The sequence below is a fragment of the Gouania willdenowi genome, chromosome 9 (assembly GCF_900634775.1).
Source record: "Gouania willdenowi chromosome 9, fGouWil2.1, whole genome shotgun sequence".
NCBI lineage: Eukaryota > Metazoa > Chordata > Actinopteri > Blenniiformes > Gobiesocidae > Gouania > Gouania willdenowi.
Window position 1 is genome coordinate 32,778,236 of NC_041052.1, and position 24,909 is coordinate 32,803,144.

At 38.8% G+C, this 24,909-nt stretch overlaps 1 protein-coding gene across 1 annotated transcript in view; it reads left to right on the top strand.

Annotated features, from left to right (window-relative positions):
* The window catches only part of adgrd2 (adhesion G protein-coupled receptor D2), a 64,825-nt gene that overhangs the window by 13,302 nt on the left and 26,614 nt on the right, over positions 1 to 24,909 (top strand). Inside the window, exons 9-19 of the mRNA XM_028457151.1 lie at positions 1,894 to 2,005; positions 4,575 to 4,709; positions 4,958 to 5,066; positions 8,312 to 8,417; positions 9,320 to 9,375; positions 9,456 to 9,582; positions 11,503 to 11,606; positions 11,835 to 11,937; positions 13,867 to 14,020; positions 18,150 to 18,283; positions 21,635 to 21,750. Of these exons, the coding sequence (XP_028312952.1) occupies positions 1,894 to 2,005; positions 4,575 to 4,709; positions 4,958 to 5,066; positions 8,312 to 8,417; positions 9,320 to 9,375; positions 9,456 to 9,582; positions 11,503 to 11,606; positions 11,835 to 11,937; positions 13,867 to 14,020; positions 18,150 to 18,283; positions 21,635 to 21,750 (1,256 nt within the window). The remainder of the gene's footprint in view (positions 1 to 1,893; positions 2,006 to 4,574; positions 4,710 to 4,957; positions 5,067 to 8,311; positions 8,418 to 9,319; positions 9,376 to 9,455; positions 9,583 to 11,502; positions 11,607 to 11,834; positions 11,938 to 13,866; positions 14,021 to 18,149; positions 18,284 to 21,634; positions 21,751 to 24,909) is intronic.

Consider the following 24,909-nt stretch of genomic DNA (forward strand, 5'->3'; position numbering starts at 1 on the left):
TCATTGGTGACTAGAGCTCCTGAGGGCCCCTCACATGGTCCATGCGGGCTATCTGGTGCCCACGGGCACAGTGTTGGTGACCCCTGTATACTACTACTACTTCTATACTAACCTTAAATCAGCGTTTGGTTTTGCTGTGCTCATCAAATGGAAGGAAGCTCAAAAGTGTTTTTGGAGGAGGGTATTTAAAGCCAAGCTACTTTTGGGTTGCTGCCACCACCTCCACTGGCCACTAGAGGGCAGTGTGTCCCCGAGGATTCAGTGGACAAACTGCTCCTCAGTAGAGGAATGAAGGAGACATAGCAGCATCCACTGCTCTCATTACCAAGTCTGTTTGTTTGCTCCGTGTGTGTGTGTGTGTGTGTGCAGCGCATCTCGCCTTATGACAAGTGTGTGTCCCCCACCATCACTCCCCCCCCACTCCCTCGGCCTCTCAGGAACCAAGGCCAGCTGAGCCCAGACTGAATGGATGAAGAGAAGCACTCTGACAAAGTGAATGCAGAGCTTCACAGCAAACAAAGGCACAAACTACGAGTGTATCTGCTGTACAGGCCGTCCACAGAGCTGTGTGCAACAGTTAGCAGCCCTCAAAGCCTGGAATGGTCATTTAGGAGCGCTCACACAAACACCCACCAATGAACCGCTGAGATATTGAATGAACGAGCCAGGGAATGGACGATCAATTGAGCGATCAATGAACCAACGAGCAAATAAGTCAACAAACAAACAAGTGATTGAATTACCGTATATACATAGAAAATAATTGAACTGACAGGCAAATGAATCAGAATCAGAAATAAATGTAATTCCAAGAAAATGTATTCAGTTCCATTTTATTTCCTATTTAACTTCCTGAAATCCTAGCAAACGTGTTTAATAGTGTTAAAGGAATCCACTACCGTCATAAAGTTTATACTTAAAGGCTTCTGGTGGCTAACAGAAGCCAGGAGGGTTTTACGCTGAAATCATGCAAGATTACCTCATGACAAATTTGACATTCCTATTTGCTGCACTTGTTTTACAGGAAAAATACCAGCAAATGTGTGATATGGTCCCAAAATTGGAAGTGAGCGTTTCGTCATCAAGCCATTTCTGTTAATTACGGCCAAACAACCAATCACCCTCAAGTTTTGCATGAAATCCCACGCATGTGATTCTGGAGCGAGATTTGAAGCTAAATTTTACATATTTGTCTATTTGCTACACTTGGTTGACGTTATGTCAAGCAAGTTAAATAGCTTTTTCCATTTCAGAACATGAATTCCAAATTTTTCCTGATCACAGAATCGAATGCTGTAAAGAACGATCAAATGAGCGAATGGGTGAATGAATGATCTAACAAAAAAACAAACAAATCATCTAACAACACATGAACAAGTATACTGGGATATTAACACTGGATTGTTAAAGCAACACCAACACTTCCCAAGAATGTTGTTGAGATGATCGCTTTCATGCTTAGTAATAAAACTAAGTCATTCATTCTGAAATGTCTATATAGTCATTTATATGAACTTTGGGCCTCAAATATATGTAATATACCATGTGGGCGTGGCCATTTTGGAGATTTCAGCCAATCAACATTTACATTGTCATGTTTGCTGTGTGTTGTATTTGTGCTTCCATAGAGTCTATGGAGAAATATTGTTAACAGGGATTATTAACATTGGTATTGTTGACACTTGAATTATTAACATTGGTATTGTTGACACTTGAATTATTAACATTGGTATTGTTGACACTTGAATTATTAACATTGGTATTACTAACAATGGGATTTTAACACTGGGATTAATGACACTGGGATTGTTAGCACTAGGATGTTAACACAGGGAATATTGGCTGTGGGATTATTAACTCAGGGATTATTAACCCTGGTGCTTTGCCGTGTAGGTGGTGAATGGCCCGATGGATGTGGTTCAAAGCGTCGACCGGATGGTGACCAGCCTGAGCTCTCAGCTGATGGCAGACGCTGATCATGTGACCATTCTCAGCCCAAACATCAGTGAGTCACACAGACCCAGTAAAGCATTGTTAGTTCTCTCTGTAAGGAGTGGACAACAACAGTTCTCAGTGTTTAGAGGAACTAACACTGTACAAAAGAAATGCTCAAACTAGAGTCTAAGTCTAAACTCATAAGTACCATCAAAACAAAACTACATCTCGCAATTTGTACGCAAAGACTCTTTGAGATTACAGTTATCAGGTAGTTGTTATCAACAATATTGGACAGTTATTATTGACAAAATCGGTTAGTTATCGAAAAGATCAATAATATTAAACAGGCTTATAAAGAAATTAAAGAGTTATGATTGTTAATATTGGTAAGTTATTAGACAGACGTTATTGATAATATCGGACAGTTATCATGAATAATATCGGACAATCATCGGGCAGTTGTCAAACAGTGGTTATCGATAATATCAAACAGTTATAAATAATATCAGATACTTATGGGGCAGTTATCAGACAGCTGTTATTGGTGATATCGGACAGTTGTTATCGATATTATTGGGCAGTTATGGGACAGTTATTAACATCAATATTAGACAGTTATCATGAATAACATCGGACATTTATTGGACAGTTACGACAGCTATTATCAATAATATCGCACAGTTATCGGACAGCTCTCATTGATAACACGAATCCTCTGCAGCCAACTTCATCTCAGCACTCTGTGGCTTTGCAGCTCCGTTGTTTTGCATCGCTACCAGCTCAGCGTACCCAATCTACTTGCACTCAAAGGCCTCACCCACAGTGTCTTCCCAGGGCGCATGAGCTCTATGATATAAGCAGTGACGTGCCGTCAGGGTAGGCAAGGTAAGCAGTGCCTACCCAAGGGTGAATTGATATTTTGATTATTTGTTTTAATTATAATATAATTATAAATTATTTATTTTTCCATTTCCAAAAGCCTACAGTACCTATAAGTTTGAAAGTGTCCGCATTTTGTGCGTTTCATAGACCAAATTACTAAACAGCGCTATATCCTGGAACAGCTGCACAGTCTCACTCCTCTGTAAGGCAGAGGGAGGCCACACCCCCTCCCAAAGGCACGTTGCTCTTCTGCCTCCATTCCCATTGCATGTTTTTACGTGTTTGCGCTTGCGCAGTCAGGTCCCCAAGATGACAACCATTTACGTCCAAAGGCAGCGTAGAGAGCTGCCTTTGGACAGACAGGATGACAGCACCAGAGATGATAGAAAAACTTTTATTTGAGGAAAAACAACAGCTTTTAAAAGATGGGAGACCAACACCTGAGTTACCAGACCTTCAGCAAAGGTAAGGTCAGATATTGTTTCATACTTTCCACAGTGAATGGGACAAAAGGAAGGATTGGCTTTGTGGATGCTGCTCATTGAGGCTGTTCCGAGTTGTTGTTGTTTACATTTTCTCTGTGTTTCTGTGTTTCCAACACAAACAACAGATGTGCTGCCGTGTCATGAGATATATCTTGTTGGGAGATTATGGAGGCTATATTAAATAATTGTTTATGTTTCTTTAATAGTGTTTTATGATGTTGATTTTGTTTGATGGCTAAATGCTTGTTCATGTGGCTCTTGTTGGGTTTTTTTTTCTTATTATGAATTTTATATTTTGATAAGCGCATTGAGATGACTTTGTTGGAAATTGCTTTATACAAATAAAATTGATTTGAATTGAATTAACACTTGCCAACAGAAACATATGAAATTGTCACTGGTGGTCTCGATTTGCAACGTGCCTACCCAACCCTAGTGGTCACGGCACGTCACTGGATATAAGTAGTAGTAGTAGTGAAGGGGACTAAAGCACAAGATCAGGTCTGAGGTTGTTTACGGCAATTTCCAGTGATAGCAGGGTCTCTGTTTAAGGTCAGCTCGGAGTTTAAAGTCTTGCGCTGTACCCAACTGCCCAGCCTCTGATGTTGGTTTGTGGTGAATCCATCCTAATCTCCTTGTATTATCAAATGTTTAATACAGTCTGGAAGTGCTCAACAGGCATTTGAGTTCTGAGGGGCTGAGGGTGGCGGGACAAACACGCACAGAGTAACCAATCAAACAACGAGTTGAATGTAGTACGGTAAAGACTTACGGTTTTAAAGACTCTTCTTGTTGTGGTTTCAACGATATATCCAGGTATTTTAAAACAACTTCTCCATAGTGGGCGCCATGTTTGTTTCGACACTGCTTGGCGCAGGAGATAGGATGTTCTTTCTGTACGACTCTGATTGGATCAGTTTCTTTTGAACCGAGGTAGTGAGCACAAACGGTGGTATAACCATATTTACTTTCTTACAAAAAGTAAGGAAGTGGGTGTGGCCTGTCGCCAGGTTAGGCATGCGGGCATTGGTTGGACAAAATGTCCTGAGGACATAGAATGGGAGGACAGTGGAGGAAGGACATTGGAAAGCCTCCGTCTGTGTATCTTCCAGACATTTTAGCTCCTGATTTTGCTGGACATGGACAGAGGGGGTATGTAGGATATCAATGTTATTGAACAGTTACCGGACCCTTACTCTCCATATGACTTGTTATTGATAGTATCTGTGTGGCTGTGTGTCTTCTTCACGCCTTGTCCTGTTCATTCAGAGGTGGAGCTGCAGCAGCAGAAGCTGCAGGACCAACCCCGAGCATCCAGTTTCTGTGGTCCTGAAGCTGAGAAGCACATCATCAAAGACTGCATCTCCGTTCCACCTCAGAATCTCCAGGATCTCCATAACAACGGTATGATGGCGCCATCATAACCAACCGTCCCTCTTCACTTATTCACATTTCAGTCTCACCGCTAAATGCAGAACAGAAATCGACCAACTTGTGAATGTGTAGCATCCAGCCTCTTACACTCCCAAGGTTACTGCTGTGAAGTTCTCTCTCACACACACACACACACACACACACACACACACACACACACACACACACACACACACACACAGTCTGGATGCAAATGTCTTTCTTTAAATGTTTTTCAGGTTTCCAAACGCTCACTGTGGTCAACATGTGGTATGGATCCCTGAGGCCGGTCTTCAACCCCACAGAGAACATCAGCATGGAGCCCACTGTCAGCGATGGCAGCCAGAGGTATCATATTATTTTACTGTATTAATAAATAAGGCTCTTTATTGTATCTTATTGAACTTTATTCCAGTTTTAAGACGTAGAAGTATTTATGACATCGTACCTGTTGCCTATGTGTACTAATGCAGGGTTTTTGATGAGATTAACAGAGTCATGGCACACTTTTAAAAAATATACACACATAATGTCAAACAACAGTCTGGTTGTGGGATCACTGATAAAATTACACAGTTATTGAACACCTAATATAAATATCATTTAACAGTCATCAGTCAGTTAGATTCAGATTCAGGAACCTTTATTTGTATTCAGGGAACAATTCAAGGCATGGCTTAAAAAAAAGACAAAAGCGTAACAACTATAATCAGTTATTGGTCAGTTTTTTAACGGGTGGTTGTTATTTAAAAATATTGGACAGGTATTAAGGACGGTTTTAAGATAGTTCTTGTTGATAATATTGTACAGTTATTATTAATTAAATTGGACAAATTTTATTGATAATATCAGAAGGGTATCAGACTAAATATCTATATTATTAAATGATTACTGGACAGTAATCAGACAGTTATTACCAATAATACCAGAGGGATATACACTGAACCACAATATAAATGCAACTCTTTTGTTTTTGCTCCCATTTTTCATGAGCTGAACTCAAAGATCTAAAACATATATACACAATTGACCCATTTCTCACAAATGTTGTTCACAGATCTGTCTAAATCTATGTTTGTCAGCATTTCTCCTATCAAGATAATGATTAGACAGCATGATTATTGCACAGGTGTGCCTCAGGGTGGTTACAATAAAAGGCCCCACCACCACCATGGGCCACTCCATCCACAATGTTGACATCAGCAAACCGCTCACCCACACACGCTGTCTGCCATCTGCCCTGAACAGTGAAAACCGGGATTCATCCAAGAAGAGAACATCTCTCCAACGTGCCAGACGCCATCAAATGTGAGCATTTGTCCACTCAAGTCGGTTATGATGACGAACTGCAGTCAGGTCGAGACCCCAATGAGGACCACGAGCATGCAGATGAGCTTCCCTGAGATGGTTTCTGACAGTTTGTGGCTTAATTATTTGGTTATGCAAACCGATTATTGCAGCAGATGTCCGGGTGGATGGTCTCAGACGATCATGGAGGTGAACATGCAGGATGTGGAGGTCCTGGGCTGGTGTGATTACACGTGATCTGTGGTTGTGAGGCCAGTTGGTTGTACTGCCAAATTCTCTGAAACGCCTTTGAAGACGACTTATGGCAGAGAAATGAACATTAACTTCACGGGCAACAGCTCTGGTGGACATTCCTGCAGTCAGCATGCCATTTGCACGCTCCCTCAGAACTTGCGACATGTGTGGCATTGTGCTGTGTGAATAAACTAAACATTTTTAGAGTGGCCTTTTATTGTGGCCAGCCTAATGCACACTGTGCAATAATCATGCTGTCTAATCATTATCTTGACATGCCACACCTGTGAGATGGGATAGATTATCTTTGCAGAGAAGTGCTGACAAACACAGATTTAGACACATTTGTGAACAATATTTGAGAGAAATAGGTCTTTTGTGTTTATAGAAAATGTTTTAAAATTTAGATCTTTGAGTTCAGCTCATGCAAAATGGGAGCTAAAACAAAAGGGTTGCTTTTCTATTTGTGTTCAGTATAATATCAGACTGTTGATAGATATTATTGGATGGTTATTATCAGTAATATTTGACAGCTATCAGATGGTTATAATCAATATTATCAGGCTGTTATTATTAAGTATCCAACAGTTACTGTTAGTATTGATTTATCTGAATGTTTATTCCTGATATTTGATATTTGATTGTTACCGAACAGTTAGACTCAAAGAAATTCAAGAGGTGAAAGCAGACAAACTCTGGTAAGAGAGGGACAAATTACCTGAATATGCAACTAATAGACTTTAATAAACAGATTAATTAATTAATTCTTACAAATAAAAAAAAATCCCTTTACTTTTTTCCTTTTAGTGCAGACTGTCACTGTGCTGCCTGTTGAGGTTACTGCCTGTTTTTTTGTGAAAAGCTAAATAAAGCAAAACAAAAGGAGAGAGTGATATGAGGACGTGGTTCGATGACTGCACCTCAGGGGACCCCCTGTGAAACTCCTGAAGTTTGCAGATGACACCACCGTCATTGTCTCATCCGGGATGGGGACGAGTCCGCCTTCAGAGCTGGCTCTCTGGTGCAGTCAGAACCATCTGGAACTGAACCCACTCACAACTGTGGAGATGACAGTGGACTTCAGGAGAAATCCCCCCCCTTACCATTCTGAACAGCAAAGTGGCTACCGTGGACTCTTTCAGGTTCCTGGGATCCACAATCTCACAGGACTTGAACTGGACCTCCCACATGGACACAACCAGAAAAAAGGCACAGCAGAGGATGTACTTCCTGCGTCAGCTGAGGAAGTTCAACCTGCCCCAGGAGCTGCTGATCATGTTCTACACCTCCATCATTCAGTCTGTTCTGTGCACCTCCATCACTGTCTGGTTTGGATCTTCAACCAAACTAGACAGACACAGACTACAAAGGATAATCAGGACTGCAGAAAAGATCATTGGTGTCGATCTGTCCTTTATCCAAGACTTATACCTGTCCAGGGTCAGGAAACGGGCAGGTAGCATCACTGCACCCCTCACACCCTGCACACGCCAAAACAACGAGCCATAAAAACAGTTTCTTCCCCCAGGCTGTCACTCTGATTAACGCTAAACAGTCAAAGAGTGTCAGACCTGTTTCTGTGAAATAACCCTGGAACTAAACATAACAACCCTGGATCAATCCGTCACTGAGAATGTTCATGTACATACTATTTAATTTAAATGTTCACCTGCACTATCCATCACTGCACTATTATAGTTATTATTATTATTATTACTATCTTATCTTGTTATTGTTATCTTGCTATTTTAGTTAGTTTTGCACATATTAGTTTCACTACTGTTTATATTTATGTTTATATTTTATTTTATTTTTTTTCTAGTTGATTGTTATTATTTAATGTTTACACTACTAGAGAGAGCACAGTTCACCAAGTCAAATTTGTTGTGTGTATAACATACATTACTTGGTCAATAAAGTTGAATCTGATTCTAAATTCTTTTTATTTCTTCATCAGGTTTTACTAAGTGATATTATTCACTAGAACAGGTTCGATGAAGCCAGTTCCTGCTTTGATTTTGATTCTCGTGCCTTTTTGTGACCGTACACAGATATCTGGGCACTGTCCTCGGCTCCTCCGTTATCTCCACCACCGTACTGGGAGACAACCAACCAGTCAGTCTGGCTGTTCGTTTCCAGCTCCAGCACAAAGTACAGGTTAGAAAAGCTTCTCCCTTTAATACAGATTTCCATCCTCTGTCCTAAAGCAATCCCTCTTCTACTGAACGCTGCAGAAATGTATTAAACAGGAGAAGTAATAGTCATAGCCAGCTATGATACTGTATCCTCCTGATAACCAGCCTATTCTTTACTGTCCATTCACGTTAGTTTTTGGTCTGTATCTTTTCTCTCCTTTGAGCTATAATAACAGTCATTCCTGTTGAGCTTAATGGAGGACACCCCAAACCTTTGAAATGGAATCTCATATGTTAGGGAAGAATGATGGGAACTTTTTTATAAAGTTTAGATGGAATAAAGAATACAGCAATGTCCAATATTGTTCTGATTTTTATTTTTATTTTTTTGAAAAATAAAGCTAAGGGGAACTAACAAATAGTTAGCTTGCTGGCTCTGCCACCCCCCCACCCCCACCACCCCAAAAAAACACACAAAAAAAAATTGGTTCAAAAAGTTGGCAATTTATAAAATTACATTCATTTCAATCTTATACAGTGCTGGACTGTTGCTGTTTTTTTCTCAATGATTTCATTGTCAATTTGTTTTTTATTTGTTTTGTTTTCATTCAGCACCTCTATGGAGTCAAAATAACAATATATCTTAAAGTGTCTGCGCCGTCACCAACACATTTCATACTTTTCATTAAGTACAGTACATCATGTATGATAACCGATTTAAGAGTAAAAAGATATTTTTTGTGCATATCATATCATAAACCATTGATTTTTTTCAGCTAGATCGCTAGGAAGTTAGTGCGCTGTCTAGCTTATTAGCAAGCTGTCTAGAAGGCAATCTATCATCTATCTCTTTATTTACCTAGCTAGCTCTCTAACTATGTTTCCATCCACGCCTGAATGCTAACAATGGTGTGCTATCAGCAGAGTTCCCTGGACACTGTGTACGACCCCGTGTGTGCGTTCTGGGATTTTGATCTCCTGTAAGTATTGCAGTGATCTAAGTTTGTGTCACTCTAAAACCTGATGCCACGGTAACAGTTGTTGTGTTGTTTGTGTGCAGGCCTGAGGCAGGAGGCTGGTGGAGCACCAAAGGCTGCGAGGTGGTGTCCAAACATCACAGACACACCGTGTGCCGCTGCAATCACACCACCAACTTTGCTCTGTTGCTGCAGGTGTACGAAGCTCAGGTGAAGCATCGCCATCTTCAGTCATCCCACTGCGGTTATTCTTTGTTCTGTGTACAGCTACACAATAAAACCACCAGTGGTAACATTAGACTAAAAACAGGAGTTATCAACACTCAGTGTATCAGACTTTTCAGGATAACGAAAGTTGAAGATAATATTTTGTTTTACAAGCCTTTTTTTTTGTTTTTTTGTGTGGTTATGTTGTCATTTATGTAGTTCAGTCAGGGACCTCACTGCCATTTCAGCAGCTGAATGGAAAGGCATCAGCAGAGAGAGCGGTCATCATGACCCCCTGGAACAGAAGCACAGACTTTTAAAATGGCAACAAGAGACACTGTTTAGTTAGACAGAAGAGGAGGAGCTGGGGTGGGTTGCGAAGCGTTAGCGGACGAAGCGTGCGGAAGTAGGCGTGTTGCAGTGGTTTAAATACAGAGTCATGAAAAACTCCAACCAATGAGAAGCATGGAACATGGTTAAATTGGATGATTAACTGATGAGGAGATGGCTAATGTTCACTGGTGGGGCTGGCTAGCTTGATTTCCGTCCTGCCTGAATTAACACGCTCAACTAACAAACTAGTTAGTTTGTTGCATTAAAACATTTTTGGTGTTGTTTAGTGCAAGGGTTCTCAACCTTGGGGTCAAAACCCCATTTGGAAATTAAAAAACGGATCCCATTTTTGCTTACCCTTTTTCTGCAACTACACCAAACTTGCCATATTTTATCTATTTTCATCACTTTTTCTTGCCATAATTTTTGCTACTTGGTCGATTTTGCTACATTTCTGCCACTTCCCCAAATTTTAGTGACTTTTCTGCACATTTTTTTCCACCACTTTCCCAACTAATGTTGCATATGTTGACCCAGTATTGTCACTTTTAACCCATTTTCTTTATTTCTACACTAAACTTTCCATAATTTAACATGTTTTCATTCTTGCCATATTTTTGCTGCTTTTAATGCATTTTTGCTACATGTTTCCAATTTCTGCTACTTCTCCATCAAATTTTAATCCCTTTTCTGCACATTTTTTCCACTTTAAAGACATGTTCGACACTTATAAACCCTTTCCACCCCTTTTCCCACCTAATGTTGCATGTTTTGACCCATTATAGTCACTTTTAACCTCTTTTCAACATATTTCATGCTTATTTTTGCCAATTTAGCCACGTCACAATTTGTAATGCTCATTATTTGGTTTAAACCGATTGTTCCTACATATTGTTCCAATATTGACACTTTTAACCCGTTTTATCACTTTTTTGTCTGTTTTGGGGATTTACATCTTGAAGACGACTATATACTATGGCACAAATACTGTAATACTAAACTTCCTGGATCACAGTGGATATCATTCAGATCAATAAATAAATGTGGTTATCACAGATTCATAAAACAATAGACCATCATTTTGCTGACTTTATGGACGGGCCCCAAAAAGCTCTCCCCTTTATTCCCCCTTATGGATGGCCCTGTCGCCACATGACTATTCTTCAATGTTCATGTCTGTGTTCAACAACTTTCAGATAGAGTGGGGTTCCTCGGTCTCTGGCACCTTTATTTTGGGGGTCGCGGGCTGAAAAGGTTGAGAACCACTGCTTTAATGTGTCTTTGTAACTGATTGTTTTTCTTATTTTGTGACATTTTGGAGAAATTTAATCTTTTGTTGTTTGACTTTTGTTGTTGTTTTTGTATTTGTTTTATCTGTGCAGTGTCCGTTTCATATTCCATACTAGCAAACCATCCCACATATTTGGGTTGGCTTAGCGTGTAGCTAAGCAGGGTCAAAGGTTATCAGGCCAAATGCAGGAGAGTATAATGATAAACGTGATAGTGTAGAGTGTTTGGCCAATTTAACAACAGTTTTGCAGTGTATTTATACTGTGTGTGTGTGTGCGCGTGTGTGTGTGTGTGTCACAGAGGAGCCCGGGCAGTGAGAGAGCTCTGCAGGTGCTGACGTTCATCGGCTGTGGACTGTCTCTGTGTGGCCTCCTCTTCACCTTCATCCTCTTCATAGCGGTGGGGTGAGTCACGGGCGTCAGAGAGCGATGTCTGCAAAGCATCATGGGTGAAAGGCATCTCATAAAAAAAGAGTTCTGTCGATAAAACTCAGCCATGAATGAAAACACGTCTAAAGCTGTGCAGTGAAAGGAAGCGCAGTGAAAGTGTTTATCGACAAATGCTCCTCTGAGAGCTTTGTGTGTGTGTGTGTGTGTGTGTGTGTGTGTGTGTGTGTGTGTGTGTGTGTGCAGTGTGCCCAAATCGGACCGCACCACCGTCCATAAGAACCTGATGGTGGCTCTGGGAGTTGCAGAGCTGCTGCTGATGTGCAGTGACTGGGCTTCTGGTAATGAGGTGAGCTTCTGTCTGTGCACTGATGAATTCATCTTCATTCAATCACTGCAAACTAGGGATGTAACGATTCACTCAACTCACGATACAATTCTCTCACGATTTATTTTACAAAATGGGACTGTAGACAAATGATGGCTGAAAAATATTCCTTTATTTTTTTGGGGAAAAAAACTAAAAAATACTGTACTATTTTCCTTTTATTTTTCATTGTCAAAAGAATCCCTTGATAAACTATTCAAAACAATGCAATTTAACTAAAAATAAATCTTGAATGAAATAAATCAATGAATAATATAAATGACGAAAAAGCCTCCATCCATCCATCCATCTTCTTCCGCTTAGCCGTTTCCGCATCCTCAGTAGGGAGGCCCAGACTTCCCTCTCCCCGGCCACTTCCTCCAGCTCTTCCGGGGGGACCCCGAGACGTTCCCAGGCCAGCCGAGAGATACAGTCTCTCCAGCATGTCCTGGGTCTTTCCCGGGGCCTCCTTCCGGAGGGACATGCCCTGAACGCCTCACTAGGGAGGCCTCACTAGGGAGGCGTTCAGGGGGCATCCTAATTAGGTGCCCGAGTCACCTCATCTGGCTCTTCTCGATGCGGAGGAGCAGCGACTCTACTTTGAGCCCCTCCCGAATGACTGAGCTTCTCACCCTATCTCTAAGGGAGAGCCCAGCCACCCTACGGAGGAAACTCATTTCGGCCGCTTGTACCCGCGATCTTGTTCTTTCGGTCATGACCCAAAGCTCATGACCATAGGTGAGGGTTGGAACGTAGACCGACCTGTAAATCGAGAGCTTCGCTTTTTGGCTCAGCTCCCTTTTTACAATGACGAAAAAGCCTATTAATTTAAATTCTGGTTCTATAGTAAACAATGCAAAACTGCATGATAGTTATTTTTCTTTTTAAAAGTGCAATTAAAAATGTGTTTTGTGCCTTAACAATTGGACTTAAAAAAAAACAAACAGTCGTTGCGCTGTATTTACATCAGATATTTGTTTGGACCAGCAGAGGGCGCTGGTAACCCAGTGGTCGGTTGGCATGCAGATATTCTAGCAGTGAAGAAGATAGACTTTGCTAGCAGACAGAGCTAATAGAAAAAACGTGACTTTTACAGATTCACGTAATATTACAGATATTTTTTCGGTGCTAAAGGGGTAAGGAATCATTTATGAACATGTTTAAGAGTAGAAGGTGACCAGAAAGAAAGTAGCAGCAGATTCCGCCCGCCGCCTCCACTTGTGGTCAAGAGAAATATATATATATAGCACCCTCTGCTGCAGGTTGTTTTCTAAGAGAACTGATTGGTTAGGAGGTGGGGCTTTCATACTTGCTCAGATCTCATCCACTTCATAATCTGGTCCCGACCAGGTTATATGTTCTGCCAAAGTTTCCATGGTGATTTAGCCTCGTAAGAAGTTATTCAGCATCATAGTACAGTACACACAGAATTAACCCCTGAAGTTAGCGCGATAAGAGGAAATCCAGATTTGTAGTACAGGCCCTACATATTTGTTTTTAAGTGATGCAGATTTGTAAAATATTACATAATTGTTCAATTGTACAAATGTTAAATGGTTTATAATGAGTTAAAAGTTGTTAGGTAGTGATGCTTTTCTTTGAAATGTAAAATATTTGTAAGAATTAGGAGAAATAAAGTGTTGCATATTCAAACTTCCTTACTGCATGTCTGCATCCACTTCATAATCTGGTCCCAACCAGGTTATGTGTTCAGCCTAAGTTACCATGGTGATTTAGCCAGGTAAGAAGTTGCAGCACACACTAAATAAATCCAAGAAGTTATCACAATAAGAGGAAATCCAGCTTCGTAGTACAAGCCCCACATGATTTGTCCTCTGTTTCTGTGCCGTTTGGGTACGCACATCGTGTGTTGCCACCACTGATCCAAATAGTCCCTCTGATTGGCTGCAGGTAGCGTGCTTCCTGGTGACGGCGCTGCTCCACCTCTTCTTCATGGCGTCCTTCTCCTGGATGCTGGTGGAAGGCCTGCTGCTGTGGAGCAAAGTGGTGTCAGTGAACATCAGCGAGGACCGCAGGATGAAGCTCTACTACGCCATCGGCTGGGGTGAGCGTCCGAGGCTGGTTGTTGGTGTGCTAAATAACGCTGAAATCTATTGACTCGTTAGAAAACTATATGAGAATATGCTTCAAGTTACTAAGATTTAAGACTAACAACTGTGGTTGTTAGTCTTAAGTTACAAGTTATAGGTTCAACCTCTGATGTTGTGAATTTACGTTAATCTGAATTTATGTTAACTTGATATTTAGTTAGACTGTGAGGTATATAAGTTACTCTTTATAGTTTTGAAACAAACTTAACCCAAAGTTAAGTTAATATTTACTTTCTGAGATATGGCCAATTTAGTGAGGCGGGTTTTTGTCGATTTTTGTGCCTCCTTATTTTTCTTCCATTTTCAGCTTCCACTATCTCAGGAACTACACACCATTTGGGATATTAATACAGCTCCACCTACTCTTTCAGAATATATAAAAATATCAGCTATATATCCTATCTGGTGGACATGCCAGACCCTCAAATTTGGACAAAAGTTAGTGTGGGTTTAGGGCTGTAAAATGTTTGGGCTTTCAGTAAATAACTTATCATATGCATCAGCTCCCTGTAGTTTTATCATCTTTGAGCTATGTACATAGACTGTCCACATCACTAATGATTTATCATATATATGCATTGGTTTTTAAAAACTCACTCAGTGCCATTGACGAGATATCTCGTCATTGCAAACTCAAACGCTCAGTGCCATTGACGAGATAACTCGTCATTTGCATTTTTTCACGGGGATTACTAGAAAACACCTTGGCAGAGGTCCCTCATCAATATCTAAGCTGTGAGGTGTTGTAGTGACCAACTGTGTCCTGAAGATGGCAGCAGTGCACCTTTAGATGAGAGATTAGCCACTCATGCTACCCAGCAAAGCAGGAAAAAGCAGGAAAAGAAGGGAGATTATGGCGCTACAGAGTGATATTGTGAAGTATCCAGCAGCTCACAGCTCCACATACTAACACAGAACATGTGTGGACCTGAGTGGGTTATTGATAATGTTGTGATCATGAGATAAAACCATCAACTAACCGGGCCAAACGGGTCATCCCTGCGTGTCGGGAGGAGAGGGGAGGAGGGGGGGTGTGGAGGTGGGTACAAAATACCCCCAGCCTGTGAGCCAGAGAGCAAAATAATAGGTGACATGTAGGAGGTAGCAGCGCACCTTTAGATGAGAGATCATCCATTCTCAGCAGAGCTAAGAGGGAGAGGAGGAAAGTTGTTTATGAGACAGAAAATGACGCTACGTACAGAGCTGACGTTCCCAGCAGCGCACACTCCGACCAGAGAAAGTGTGGAATTCATGGATAATGTGGCGATTGTGAGATAAAACCATAAAAAAACTGGGAACGCAGTGACATATAAGGAAACAATGTTCAGATGATAGTTGTCACTAAAAAAAGAAATAGCTTTAAAGTCACTGACAGGGTTTTTTTTTACAAAAAGGCTTTTTTAAAACTTGCTCTATTCAACGGCTGATTACAAAAGAACGAAACGAGCCAGAAACAATTTTTTTTGATTAAAGTAGAGGCTTCAATCTTTCAGAATCTGGTGTCAGATTTCAGATAGTCATAGTAGAAAATATTCTGTGGGTCTTTAAAATCAGTCAAAATGCTCAAAAACGGCTGGCACTGAGAGGGGTAGAAAATCTGAAAATGGCTGGCACTGAATGAGTTAAGTGACATGCTCTTGAAATCTGAAAAAATATTTTTTTTAACTATTTTCTTCAGCCCATAACTGCATGGGGGAATGTATGAAAAAAAATCTGATCTTGGTTTTAATTTATAGCTTAAAGATTACTCTATTTTGGATATGAAACAATTTTTTTCTTTATGTGAGTTATTCATTTTTATTTTGGACCCAAACTTTGAGTTGTTTCACCACTCTGAAATAATAGAAAATCCTAGCTTTGCCTTTGTGTCTCATAATCATTTATTGTTTATTAGTTTTTCATTAGTAACATAAAAAAATGTAAATTGCAGAAAATGTCAAATTTGTTCATAATTAATATTATGTTTTTAAAAAATGAATGGTTTTTCTGATGTAATGGTTATAAATTTTTTAGTATTATTATTTTTGGTTATAGACAATTATTGTATCAATGCCAATTTAGTTGTGGCATAATAATAATAATAATAATAATAATAATAATAATAATAATAATAATAATAATAATAATAATAATAATAATAATAATAATAATAATAATAATAATAATTATCAGGAAAAAAATTCAGTTGATTATCATTAACCCAAAGTTATTTTAACCTTTAAAGTTTTTAAGTTAGGTTAATTTTTAAAGGTGGAAGTTGAGTTAACCTTTACACGTTTAAAGTTAATTTTTAGAGGTTCTAAAGTTGTGCTAATGTCTGAGTTTGAGTAAACTTCCAGCGTTCAGAAGTTAACTTTGGAAGTTTACAATTAAAATGATCAGAAACAAGTCATCTTAAATGAACTTGAAAAATAAAACAAACTTTTTTGTTGCGACACTTTTATTGTGTTACACATTTATTATCATTATTTATTCATTATTAATATTGGGGGCTGCGCAGCCTAAGCCACCGGGAACTATTGTTATCCTCCATGTTTTTCTTTCTTTCTTTCTTTCTTTCTTCTTCTTCTTCTTCGGAAATCCTACTTCTCACGCACAAACAATCTCCACGTTTTGCTCAAAGTTCCAGTCCCATCCCAGATTGCCTCAGCTGCAAAAACAGGCCGATCCTCCTAAAGGTGGCGCTACAACAAGCCTCTAAATTTCAACATTTTGAATATTCACAACTCATCAACCATATCCGCTACAGATTTGCAACTTCTACCAAAATGTAGCCCTGACACTGACAAAACAAAAACTGTAAAACTTATTAAACCTGCTCAGTAATCTAAACATAGTCTTTCACATTATTTGATAAATACATTTTCAATGTTAATTTTATAAAAATGGTGGATGATGTTTGGAAAATATCAGAATTTTATCAAAAACTGATGTTTTTTTTTTACAGTCCTTTGAATATCACTCTCATGTGAAAAAAGTGTCAATGCAAAAAATGAATTTTCAAGCATCAGTTTCTCGCTTATGGAGTCAATCATTATTAAAAACAGAATACCAACATTTCCACGCTGTTTAGATGAAATATGTGTATTTTTTGGATTTTTGTCTTAATAAATGAATTTTTGACAGACGTTTAAAATCTGCCTTTAAAGGTGATTGAATGAGTTAATTAGTGAAGCTATAGGTGACATTTCTATGTGCTAATGAACTCAATGACAGAAGATGTTCCATCATGAAATAGTTGTGGATTAATTATATTATTGACCAATCATTGAAGCTGAAGTTTTAAACCTTTGATCCACAGAGTTGTTTCTTACTCATTAACTCAGTGACAGAAATTGTGAGTTCAAGCCTCAACTGATGTAAAATTCATATTAGAATGACACTTCCTTCTTTTCTTTATATCTTCCTACTCTGTTTGGTGCTCAAAATGGTCTAATTTTGTCCAAAATTGCCTGTCTTCAAACATTACTGCACAGGAGCCATATTTATCAGTCATTTTGTGTATTTTTGTTGTAGTTTTGTATATCATTTGCCAAATTGTTTAATGTTGGAGTGCTTTTGTGTGTTTTTCTAAATACTTGTAGCCTTTATGTGTAAATATTGATGTAATTTTGTTTGTTGTTGAAGTCATTTTTGTATATTTTGGTCATTTATTTTATTATTTTTTTTCTGTCATCATTTTGTTTTGTTTTGTTTGTTGTTTTTTGCTGTATTTTGTGTTTTTTTCGTGTTGATTCTGTCTATTTTTGTTTCCTTAATTTGTATGTTGTACATTTTTTTTGTAATTATGTATGTTCTTTTGAGGAATTGTGTGTGTTTTTGCTTTTGTGTGTGTTATTATGTCATTTTGTGTGTGCGTTATGTGCATATTTTGAAATCTACCTTTACACGCAAACATCTGCTGTCTTGTTTAGTCTAATGTTGCCTGGCCCTGACAATTGCTGAGCTGCAGCTAGAGTTATGTGTTATGTATCCAGACTCTGTGACCTGTGCACTGTAGTCATTGTGTGTCAGACTAAACACATCCTGACGTCTATATATTCCCATCCTCTGCCTTGTTGTGTGCGTTTTGTGTGTTTCCAGGACTGCCTGTACTGGTGGTGGCGCTCACACTGGCCGTATCGGTGCACCAGTACAAGGCGGACCATCACTGTTGGCTCAACGTGAAGACACACACCATCTGGGCCTTTGTGGGACCTGTGGTGTTTGTCTTAGCGGTACGTATGGTGTGTTACTGTGTGGGGACGCAGACACAGCAACTCTGAGGTATTTAGGTTTTTAAATCATGAAAACAAATAATTATAAAATGAAAAAAAACAACCTTTACCTGTTCATTTAAAAATCATTTTATTCATTATTGGGTCATTCCATGTAATTTCAACAAATGTGTGAGCGAGTTCTGTGGCTTAGCCTGGGACGCACTCAGAAATCCATCTAACTGTGCTTTTCATGCTGTTCTGAGAAGTAGCGAAAGCAGTGACCCCTTAAATGAGTATTTTAATACAAAATGAGCTATAAAAATATTAAGTTAAGCAATATTGTAATTTTTTTAAATAGAAAATTTGATATATCTTGAATCTCAAAATATTTCCCAACCCTAGTCATTCCATGATATTTCAACTAAGCCTCTGGACATCGGTCTGAAAAGATTCTGACATTTTTACCAATTGTTCCTTAATTATTCAATAGGCACACTGTACATTTGTTAGTTTGATTGGATGAATACTTTCTGAGATATGACCAATTTAGTGATGGGGGTTTGTGTCGATTTTTGTACGTCCTTATTTTTCTTCCATTTTCAGCTTCCAATATCTCTGGAACTACGCACCATAGGAAACTGAAATTTGTTATATTAATACAGCTCCACCTACTCTCTCAGAATATATAAAAATATCAGCTATATATCCTATCTGGTGGACATGCCAGACCCTAAAAATTGGACAAAAGTTAGTGTGGGTTTAGGACTGTAATATCTTCAGTAAATAACTTTGCATATGCATCAACTCCCTGTAGTTTGATACATAGACTGTTCACATCACTAATGATTAATCACATATATGCATTGGTTGTTAAGTGACATGCTCTTGAAATCTGAAAAAATACTTTTTTTTAAACTATATTCTTCGGCCCATGACTGCATGGGGGAATGTAAGAAAAAAATCTGATTTCGGTTTTAATTTATAAATGGTAAATGGACTTGATTTATATAGCGCTTTATCACCACACTGAAGCAGTCGCAAAGCGCTTTTACATATCAGCACATTCACCCAATCACTCTCACATTCATACACCAGTGGGACAGGACTGCCATGCAAGGTGCTAGTCGACCACTGGGAGCAACTTAGGGTTCAGTGTCTTGCCCAAGGACACTTTGACACATAGTCAGGTACTGGGATCAAACCCCCAACCTCTCGATCAGAAGACGACCTTCTACCACCTGAAGATGCTTAAAGATGACTCTATTTTGGGATATAAAATCAATCAATCAATCAATCTTTTATTTGTATAGCGCCAAATCATAACCAATGGTATCTCAAGACACTTTACAGTAGAGCAGTCTTAAGGACGAACTCTTCATTTTATGGATACACACATATGCATATATACGTATATACACATACATATGTATCCCACACCCAACATGAATTCATCATGGCGGCAAAGAAAACCTTCTGTTAAGCAGCAGGAACCTTGTGTGGATCCCATTCCTATGATGAACAGCCATCCACGTTATGCTGTGTATAAAACAATTTCTCTTTACTACTGAAAAACCTTTATACATCAGGGCATTGTAGCTTTGCCTCTGTGTCTCATAATCATTTTATTGTTTATTAATTTTTCACTTGTAACATAAAAATGTAAATCGCAGAAAATGTAGAACATGCAAAATTTGTTCATAATTAATATTGTGTTTTTAAAAAATCTATGTTTTTCTGATGTAAAGGTTATTCTTTTTTAGTATTCTTTTTTTGGTTAGAGAAAATTATTGTATTAATGCCATTTTAGTTGTGGCATATTAATAATAATCAGGAAAAAAATTCAGTTGATTATCATGAAATATGGAGCAGTTTTAATGAGATAATACAGAAAATCACATCAGTTATAACAAAACAAAAAAGGGAAAAAGTGCAGTTTTTTTTCTTCTTCTTTTTAATCAAATTCCCAAATGATCAGAAAGTGCAAAATAAATTTCTATAAGAAGTAAATACACAATCTAACTTTCACTGAAAAAGTGAACTGAGTCACAATAAAAGCAACATTGTTGGCTTTTTGTTGCTGTTCCCCTTTTTTAAAACAAAGGTTTTCCTTTTCACATCCCGCTCTGTATCTTTAAGCTTATCTGAACTAATGTGATGTTCAGGATAGATTGTGTGTGAGTGACAGCATGCACCGTCACCTCTTTGGTCACAGAGCAAGAAAGAGCTGCAATAAGATTATAGTCAAATGTAATGTTCATTAACGTTATAACAGAAATTTAGGACGAAGTGTGTCTTTTATCAGCTCAATAAAGGAAACTTTTTAAGTTCAATCATAGGTCGACTATGTTTTAGAGCAGGGGTTCTCAACCTTGGAGTCAGGACCCCATTTGGGGTCGCGAGACACTCGGAGGGAGTCACCAGATGCCTAGTTATGAATAGTTATTTAACAGTTTCAGCCCATTTTTGCTTATCTTATTTTTACCCTTATTCTGCCACTACACCAAACTTTCCATAATTTAACCTGTTTTCATTCTTGCCATATTTTTGCTGCTTTTAATGCATTTTTGCTACATTTTCCAATTTCTGCCACTTCTCCATCAAATTTAATCCCTTTTCTGCACATTTTTTCCACTTTAAAGACATGTTCGACACTTGTAAACCCTTTCCACCCCTTTTCCCTCCTAATGTTGCATGTTTTGACCCATTATAGGCACTTTTAACCTCTTTTCAACATATTCCATGCTTATTTTTGCCATATTAACCACCGTCATGACTTGTAATGCTCATTATTTGGTTCAAACTCATTGTTCCTACTAATTGTTCCAATATTGGCACTTTTACCCATTTTACCACTTTTTTGTCTGTTTTTGGGATTTACATTTTTAAGATGACTATATACTATGGCCCAAATAATAATAAACTGCAGTGGATATTATTCAGGTAAATACAGAAATAAATGTAGTTTTCACAGATTCATAGAACAATGGACCATCATTTTGCTAACTTTATGGATGGACCCGAAAAATCTCTCTCCTTTATTCCCCCTTATAGATGGCCCTGTCTCCACATAACTGTTCTTTAATGTTCATGTCTGTATTTAACCACCTTCAGGTACAGTGAGGGTCCCCGGTCTCTGGAACCTTTATTTTAGGGGTCTCATGCTGAAAGGGTTGAGAACAGGTTGAGAACAGTTTTATTACTTGTTTTTATTGTAGGAAAAAAGCTTTTCTCTCTCCTGACGTCCTTAGAGGTCACACTGAAAGTCTCCTCTTTCATCCTCTTCTTCTCTTCACGCCTGCTTGAGGCCAAGTGGGTGAGCGGCTGCTAGTCTCATGGCCCTGCACTGACGCTCTTGTTCTCTGCCTGCAGGTCAATGCGGTCGTGCTGTGTCGGGTTGTCATGGTGACCGTTTCCAGCGCGCATCGCCGCGCCAAAATGCTCAGTCCAAGCTCAGCGTCCAAGATGCAGACCTTTGACCTCACCTGGTGAGACACGGCGTCCACCTCAGCTCGCTCTGCACACGAGTATTACCGTGTAGCACACACTCGCGTAACACGCTGATATTTCGTGTTTGGTGCTAAATGAGGACGTCCAAAGTTGTGTTCTCATTTTGTTCGTTTATTATCATAAAATAATCTTTAAATGTCATTAACACACACACACACACAATCAGGTTTGTGTGACTTATGAGTACCACAGTGTAACACACACTTGTGTAACACACTGATAGTTGGTGTTTAGTGCTAAATGAGGACGACCAAAGTTGTGTTCTTATTTTGTTTGTTTGTTATCATAAAATCATCCTTAAATGTCACACACACACACACACACACAGTCCAGTTTGTGTGACTTATGAGTACCACAGTGTAACACGCTGATATGTCATGTTTAGCTCTGACGTGCACAGAATGTCACTGTATGTAACATTACATAGTAGTAACTGTAGTCATTTCACAGGTAGTGTGTTAAGTTCCACGCACGGCTAAAAACAAAGACTAACAAAAATTATTTGACACATGATACACACTCATCAGGCATTTGTGATACTGTAGGACATCAACATCAAGAGTGTTGTCGTTTTTTGAGTGTTTTATCCTAAATTTCCTCAAATGTCATGGACAAAATAAGGACATTAAAAATGGGGACATTTTACCAACTTTCCTACAGAGTTCAACACACTGAATAAAGTCTACAAAGTATAAGTACACCCCCAGGTTTTTACTGAGCTGCCACTAGGGATTTTTTTTTTTAAAAATGCCTTGATTATGGGCATTGCTCCTAGAGAAATTAAGTCATGCCCAGTCACAGCAGCCCAGCCCCCACAGTTCCACATAGAGCTGTCAATCAATGCTCACTGAGGGCTGTGAGAGGAGGAAACCTAGTCACTCCTCCCATCTTTTATCAGCGGAGCGGGGCCAACAGTGACGTTAGTAACGTCACTGATCTATTCTCAGCCAATAGATGAATTAAAATGCAATACCCGGTGTTCAACCCATAGAGGGCAGTCACTCTGACATTTTACGACTAAAAACGCAAATTTAAATACTTTGACTAAAATGTTAAGAGTGGGACTAGTATCAATAAACCACATCACTTCATACCTAATCGTATATGTATTCAGCAGAAAAACATGGTTATATAGAGTGGACTTACACTTTACAGATGTGTAAAGAGTACTGATATATCTTACTTAAGTAGACGTACTGTTACTTGATTTAAATTGTGCTCAAGTACAAGTACAAGTAATTTTTACATAAAATACTCTAAGTACAAGTAAAAAGTAGCTCAATTAAATAGTACTCAAAGTAAAAGCTACTAGTTACTTTCACCCCCCATGTTGATTGTGGTAATAAAACTTGCCATGGTTCCCTTGCATACAGTAAACATCTCATGTATAAACTTTAAAAGAAAGAGACCAAATCTTGCACTAATTTATTTTCCACAAAGGCATCAAAATAAAAGGTTTGTCAAAATTTACAATTATTTTTTAAATAAAATATCACCAATGTATTCAATTAAAAATGAAAATAAAATAAGAATCTCAGGCTGAAATAATTACCATTCAATGCTGTTTTGGTGCAGTGCATTACGTTTAATCTGATTTGTTGGCTGTGATGCGTTGGATTGTTGTCTGATCAATGTAACGAATTACTTTACTTCTTCTAAAACGTACTTACTGTAAGTACAAATAAAATGACTGATTTAGAAATATACTCAAAAAAGTACAAGTTCCCATAAAAGTAACGCGAGTACTTGTAATCAATTACTTTCACCTCTGCTTGTCATCACAAATTCCTGAATAGAAGTGTGTAAACTTGCATGCACTTCACAAATACTGTGATTTATAGGAAACATTATAAACACACAGACACACACACAAAACACACACACACACGTAGTCAATAGAGACAGTGTAAGAGATTGGGAGTTTTCTGTGGGAGTTTTAAAAGCTTATCAGCTTTAACACCTGTTCAAACCACAGCTCTGTGTGTGTGTGTGTGTGTGTGTGTGTGTGTGTGTGTGTGTGTGTGTGTGTGTGTGTGTGTGTGTGTGTGTGTGTGTGTGTGCGTGTGTGTGTGCGTGTGTGTGTGTGTGTGTGTGTCTGCTTGTTACTAAGACTCTCAAACAGCACAGCTCATGCGTAAGAAGCTCCTCCTGAACTCTGAAATGGTGCAGTTAGCAACAGTTAGCTCTATTGTTGCTCCTCCTGCACCTGCTGCTCGTATCAGGCTGCAGTAAACCATTCCGACCAACATCACTCCCTGTTTGCATATCCACCATCTCCTCTGAGGAATGTCAGAAACGCTTTGGCAGCAGGAAGGATTCAAACCATGTTCCCGTAAATCCAGCTTTAAAGTGGGCCATTGTTCCCTCAGCTTTGATAGAAACGGTAATGGTGGCTCCTGGCTGCAGCAGCTCTCCAATCTGCCTCACATTTCTGCAGAGGTGGAAACACTTGTTCTTATTGTTGCCAAGCAGCTCACGGCTGCTTTATCTGAGCAGGAATTATTCAAAATGTGTCACCTGCCTTCAGGCAAAGCTGTGACTCTCCCCCAAGCACCCAGGCACGTTGTGTATTAACACACAAAACAGCCGGTCCAGGGGCCACATACGGCCCTCGGCTTAGTTTTGTGCAGCCTCCAAAATAAATGCACATAAATAAATAACACACACATACAAAAGCAAAAACACACAAATGTGCTCAAAAACACAGAATAACAGAAAAATGTACAAAATGATTAGAAAAATACAATTAAAGTCAACAAAAATAGACAGAATTAACACAAACAAAACCCAAAATACTTCAATAAATGAATAAAAAAAAACACAAACAGATAAATACAAAATGACTAAATTACATCAAAAATACACATTGAGGCAGAACATCATTAAAAGAAAAATAACAGAAACACACACAAAATGTCTTCATCTTATTAAAGGAATTCTACAGCTGCAATGATTAGTCAATAATAATATATAAATATAGCTGCAAGCAGTGATAAACGACCTTCGCCAAGCCACCTTTGCCGCCTTCGATGCACTGCCTCAAGTTCATTCAAAGACATAATATAACAGTGACTTTTGTACTATCAATGCATTATTATTGATTTGTTTAGATAAAAATTTACTATTGAGATATAAAC